Source organism: Mirounga leonina, unplaced genomic scaffold, assembly GCF_011800145.1.
Source record: "Mirounga leonina isolate KUSES-001 unplaced genomic scaffold, KU_Mleo_1.0 Mir_154, whole genome shotgun sequence".
NCBI lineage: Eukaryota > Metazoa > Chordata > Mammalia > Carnivora > Phocidae > Mirounga > Mirounga leonina.
This window is the reverse complement of record NW_023270389.1, coordinates 1,547,676-1,553,893: the sequence shown is the minus strand read 5'-3', so window position 1 is coordinate 1,553,893 and position 6,218 is coordinate 1,547,676. Positions and strand designations below refer to the sequence as shown.

Here is a 6,218-nt window from a genome sequence, read left to right as displayed (position 1 = left end):
TTTAAGAAAGATAATTTATTTAAGGGAAAGATCCATAATTACTTAAAACATGAAAACCCCACCTAATAAGCTAGTTTCAGGAACAAGAGGACATCTCAGGCCACTACCGTCAGTCTTCACCGAAGGCTGGGAGCTGACTCGTCCTGGCCACATCCCGTCTGACTGGGTCCAGGACAGGAAATGTCCCCTGTCTCCCAGGCGGGCCGTGACCGCGGCTTAAAGGTAGGCGCAGAGCCGCTCCAGCTGCCCGGGGTTTGCGTTACTCAGGAACAGCAGCTCCTTCTTCCCTTCTTCTGTCTGAGCTAAAGCGGGGGGGAGACACACACAGCTCGCAGCTCTGTCTGCAGCATCGTGCTGCCCAGAAAATTCTGTGCTCAGGGGCTGCGTGCTCCAGATGGTGCTGGAATGTCATGCCCACTGCCGAGAGACCGCACTTCTAGATCCGTTCTCCCAGCAAACGATGCTTTTTTCTGTCTCTCTTCCTCTGTAATCTAGCATCTGTCTCTCACTCTGTTCCAAGAACATCTTCCGGACTCTCGGACTGTCAAATGCCAACCCCCTCCGAAATCTCTGCACTGTGCCTCCCGGCCCACCACGTGCTAAGGCTGCTTTCTACTCCTCCCTCTGGTCTTCGAACGACCCCCTCCAACGGCAGCTAGCTCGCTCTCGCCCAGCGACAGAACCACCTCGGCCTCTCCTCTGCTCGCCCGCGCCGGGGGCGGGGGGCGAGGCGGCAGCGCACGGCCCAAGGCGCTCGTGTCTGCGACCGGGACAGCCGAGCGAGGGGCTGGCCTCTCACGTGCACGGGGCTGGGCTTCCAGCACGAGCATCTCATCCGCCGTGAGAATTTGGGAAGAGATGCGCTGTCCTGTAACCACCCCCGCCCCCCCACCTTTCCTACCGCCTCATGGGCCAGAGAGAAGCCAAGACAAAGGGAGAAAGAGAGACAGTGCGGGCTGTGCCGCAGGAGGAGATAAGGCTCTGACTCGGTGAGACTGAACACAAAGCCCGGACGGAAAGTTCTGTGACCGACCTTTCTCATGCTGAAGCCAGCTGTTCTCCAGGTAATACTGAACACAGCTTTCAAACTCCTCTGGGCTGTAGTTGGAGACCAGGATGGGGATAAAGGGATCCAAGGCATCGAATCCTTCCTGGAGAAGGAAGAAGATCCCTTAAGTGACGAGTCAGCAGAGAGAGTGGCCTGACTTATGAAACACTTTCCTTCCCCGCTGCTCCTCGCGCTCTGGCCAGCCTGCCGGGCCCGCGCGCAACACCGGGCTGTCCTCGTGCGACACGTAATGCCCGCTGGGGGCGCCACCTGTCTGTGTGCAGACACAGGTGCGATTCTGATTCTCACAGTTCTGACTTCAACAGTCAACAACCACTTTGACGGCTCATAAACTCAAAAACAGAAACAAAATGAACAAGGGTGGCCACAAAGACCCACTAAATGGAACATACAATGAAACAAAAGAATCCACCAGACCGTATTTCAATTTTCAAACACAATACTGAAGGGGCAAGGGACCTGAGTTCACTTCTGAACAGAGCACCTGGACGGAAGACGCTGCCGAGAAAGACAAAAACGGCGCCACGCAAATACTGAGCTCTCGTCTGCAGCGTCGTTTGCATGAGCCTGGGGCTAGCGGCTGGGGACCCACTCGCCCTGTGGGCTCAGACGGCGTTCGTCCCGCTGGAGAGAAGGCTCCCGCACACGGGAAGGGGGGCGGAGGTGAGGCCGCACTGCTGGCCGGGATCAGTCTGCACTCACGGGTTTTTCACAGGAATTGGGAAACGCAGAGATGTGCGTGGGTGTGGATGTGCAGACACGTGCACGCAGCACATGTACGCGTGTGCATGCAGGCGTGAGTACTGCATCTGTGTTCAGCCTGCGCTGGGGGCCTGCAGGAAGTGACAGCCCAGCAGCAGTGAGCATACCGAGCACTCGGGACCTGGAATCTAAAATCCAGCCCATGCTCAAGAGGTGGGGAATTCGGTTCCACCTCTGGACGAAGGGAGCATATTTTAAACATTTTGTTTAAAAGTGAGCTCCAGGGACGCCTGGGTGGCTCAGTTGGTTAAGTGTCTGCCTTCGGCTCAGGTCATGATCCCAGAGTCCTGGGATCAAGTCCCCCACTGGGCTCCCTGCTCAGCAGGGAGTCTGCTTCTCCCTCTGCCTGATGCCCGCCCCCCCAACGCTTGTGCATGCTCTGTCAATTACATAAATAAAATCTTCAAATAAATAAGTACATAAAATAAAAGTAGGCTCCACACCCAAGGTGGAGTTTGACCTCATGACCTTGAGATCAAGAGTCGCACGCTCCACCGACTGAGCCGGCCAGGGACCCCCCTCCGCCCCAGGACTTGGTATCCACATACCACTTTCCTCCACAGTGAACCAGGGCTGCCTGCGGAGTGGCTGATTCTAGGCCTGGGGCATGGAAAGTACAAGATGAGTGGGGAACATCTGTATTCCTTGCCAATAAGAGAGCAGGGGCTCAACCATGATGGGGGCGGGGGCACCTGGGTGGTTCAGTTGGTTAAGCAGCTGCCTTCAGCTCGGGTCATGATCCCGGGGTCCTGGGATCGAGCCCCGCATCGGGCTCCCTGCTCGGCGGGAAGCCTGCTTCTCCCTCTCCCACTCCCCCTGCTTGTGTTCCCTCTCTCGCTGTGTCTCTGTCAAATAAATAAATAAAATCTTTAAAAAAAAAATAAAGTTGGGGCTCCTGGGTGGCTCAGTCGGTTAAGCGTCTGCCTTCGGCTCAGGTCATGATCCCGGGGTCCTGGGATCGAGCCCCGCATCTCCCTGCTCAGCGGAGAGCCTGCTTCTCCCTCTCCCTCTGCCTGCCACTCTGCCTACTTGTGCTATCTGTCAAATAGATAAATAAAAGATATCTTTAAAAAAAAAAAAGAATGATGGGGGCATGTGAAGAGGACACAGAAGCCAGTTCGCAGGGGCGTCTGCTGGCCAAATCTGGAATAATTTCAGCACCAAAACAGAGATCGATAGTAAAGGTTTAGAACTCATGAAAGAGGAGTCTGCGTGTCCACAATGAAACAAGTTAACTGTAAGGGGCAGGAACGTTCTCACATGTAACAATGCCAACCGACATACACGCAGAAGTGAGGGAGCTGGAAAATACCCATTCTGCAAGTATCACAGCCAGGTTTAGGGAAGAATCACAGATGGACGCTCCGACCAGTAAGGGGCATGTGAGGAGTAACAGGATAGTTACGCAGCCTCAGCGTGAGCCTCCACAGTGACTTTACCGAGGACACGGCAGATGGACGGCACCTGAACCAAGTGTTCAGACTTCACTGTGGCGGCTGCTAGGAGACACGCCATCTGGAGAAGTCACTGGATGACCCACAAAACCACCCACGACTGGCACGTACTCTTCAAAAGGTTGTAAGCGACAAAGACCGAGGTGCTGTCCCAGAGTGAAGGGACCGAAGAACCAGGACAATCAAATGGGACGTGTGATCCAGGACTGTTTCTGTGAAGGACACTAGGAGACCTGGGAAGATCACAGCCCGTTCTCAAGATAAGTTCCCAGAATTCTATTCGATGCCAGCTCCCTGATTTTGATAATTCTGCTGTGGTTATATATTTAGAATGTCTTCGATTTTAGGAAATACACATTATTTAGAAGCAGGCAGCATGTCTCAGGTAATTGTCACATAATTCAGGGAAAAAAGTAGATGGAAAAGAATAAAGCCAATATAGAAAAGCGTTAACACTTTAGGAATCTGGATGAAATCATACAGGAATACGATTTTTCTCCAAGTCTATAATTATGTCTTAAAAAAAACAAGTAACAAAAAAACCTCTTCAGACAGAATGACCATCTAAGGGGAACCAGATTTTCTGATGATCGGACCTTTCCCAGCAGCTCCTGGGGCAGATAGGCCTTCCGCGGTTTAAAGAGGGCCCCAGTCTGGCTCAGTGTCAACACAATGGCGCCTCCGTGCTGAAAGAGAGGACAAAAGGCCAAATGAGGAAAAGGCGGGCAACCGAGAAAAATGCATTTTAGTCATCTGTAGATTTTCAGTCCAGGTAGATGGCAACGAAATAGGTTATTAGTCCTGGATTCGGCTCTGACCACAAACTGCTACATGATCTCACATTGATAAGAATCTTTTCCAAAGTTGATAAGATACAAAAACACTCTGAACTGCCAAGTAAAATTGTGCCAATACTTAAATACAATGGCTACTTCCCAATCCAGTGGGAAGATCAGAAGCCAAATACATAAGACTTTATTTATTTTTAAAGATTTATTTGACGAGAGAGACACAGCGAGAGAGGGAACGCAAGCAGGGGGAGTGGGAGAGGGAGAAGCAGGCTTCCCGCCGAGCAGGGAGCCCGATGTGGGGCTCGATCCCAGGACCCCGGGATTGTGACCCGAGCCGAAGGCAGACGCTTAACGACTGAGCCCCCCAGAGACTGGAAACGAAGAACCTTCTGTCCCTAAACTCAGACTGACGAGTAGTGGGCATCCCGCACACTCACCCAGTCGTTTCTCACCATCTTCCTCAAGCCGTGCACGAGTGCCAGCTCCTCGGGGGCCACCTGCGCGCCGCCAGCGCCGGGGAGGGACAGAGGTCAGGCCGGGCTGCGCCTGGACGCTCCCCTGCACAAACGACTGGCCACAACTCGAGCAGCCTCTGAGAGGGGAGGGCTGCCAGCCGCGGCCCCCACTGCGCCCCCCCCAGCCCGTTTCGGATGAAAACCAGTCACTGAGGGAGAGCACAGCCCCCTCCCGACACCGCGGGTCTCTTGTGCCCCGAGGCCAGGTGCTCCGGCCACCACACTGCAGAAACGCGTCACCTAGCCTCCTTCCGAAAATAGAGCGGCAAGAAAAACGGACAACACACAGCTTCTGCTGCGGGGGTTCTTTTCCAAATACCCGCCTTGCGTTTTCAGTGGACGGGGGGCCCCCACAGCCCCCTCTCCCCCAGGTCCCATTTTTATGCTACATCTTCATTCACACGCTCCTAAGGCAAGAAAATCTGCACGGGCTAAGGGGCCACGTCCCAGCCCACACGCAGGCGGCACCAGAGGTCCGAGTTTCCTACCAGGCTCTTATCTTCTCTCCTCAGCGTGGTCCTTCCCCAGAGACCATTGACGCCATCCACCGCCACCAGGAGGCGGAATGCCCCCGAACCGCTCTGGCGCTTGAGCTCTTTGAGGACGATCCCAACGGCGTCCGTGGCATTCTTCACCCGCGTCAGGCCCTGCAGGGAAGAGAGGCAGGGGCTTGCGGGCCCAGAGGACGCCTCCTCTGGAACGACACGGTACCCATCCCGCGTCTTCTTTATACCTGTTCAACCACTTCTCCCAGAGGACGGCCTTTCTCAGTGCTTTCTCGCTTATTCCAGACGTACTTCTCCTGAACTTTTATCTAAAAACAAAAATAAAAACCAGAGAAAGGTATTTAGACTAAAGATGAACCCATCCCTAGCTGAGAAGGTAGGAGGATAAGGTTGTTAGGAGTCAGTTTTAATCTGTTTTTCAAGCCACGTGAGAGACTCCAGTAGAGAAGTGAATGCTTTCTAGCCCTTTTCTGCCTACGGCGTAAGAACAAAACCAGTGATGCATTCTGACTAGAAAGGTCCGGGATGAGGCCTTGGCATCCACAGGTTTAAGCTCCCAGGTGACTCTGATTTATATCCAGAGTTAAAAACTCCTGGCCTGGAGACTATATCCAAGAATCACCAAAGCAAAGAGTAACTTTACCCTTACATTTCTGATTGCATGAAAGACCTTATCTGGAGAAAATTCTATGGCTGGAAATGTGCTTTAGAGGATCTGAGGCTGTATCTTGGGGCAAGTCAGTGGATCCACGTGACTGGACTTTGCTGCTGGGAAGCCCCTCACTGCTTTGGGGACGGCTTCCTTCGCGGCTTTAGTTGGCACAGAGGAGTGAGTTCCAGGTCGTGACGCACTGTGCGTAAGACACAGGAGAGAAACACACAATGGCCTAGCGACCCCAGCGACAATATTAGCTTTCCACAGTCTACCGTGCTCAAGGCACAAAGATGAAGTCTACTTCAGGACTGTCCAGCATCAACCTTCTGCGAGTCTAGTCACCTGACTCAAGAAACGCTCATTCGCCGTTTGGAAGTCCTTCAGCCAGCTCGAAGCCTCTACAGGTTGGTCGAAGCGCAGCTTGTTGTGGGCCGACTGCAGGAGACCCCGGCAGTTCTTCACCCAA

The 6,218-nt window shown here is 53.5% G+C and overlaps 1 protein-coding gene across 1 annotated transcript in view; it reads right to left on the bottom strand.

Annotated features, from left to right (window-relative positions):
* The window catches only part of DAP3 (death associated protein 3), a 34,185-nt gene continuing 27,967 nt past the window's right edge, over nt 1-6,218 (bottom strand). The window contains exons 7-13 of the mRNA XM_035009774.1: nt 6,095-6,218; nt 5,325-5,405; nt 5,080-5,238; nt 4,514-4,573; nt 3,882-3,971; nt 1,034-1,151; nt 1-302 (exon numbers count right to left, since the gene is read on the bottom strand). The exon at nt 6,095-6,218 is cut by the window's right edge and continues 13 nt beyond it. Coding sequence (XP_034865665.1) covers nt 217-302; nt 1,034-1,151; nt 3,882-3,971; nt 4,514-4,573; nt 5,080-5,238; nt 5,325-5,405; nt 6,095-6,218 — 718 coding nt within the window. The 3' untranslated portion in view covers nt 1-216. The remainder of the gene's footprint in view (nt 303-1,033; nt 1,152-3,881; nt 3,972-4,513; nt 4,574-5,079; nt 5,239-5,324; nt 5,406-6,094) is intronic.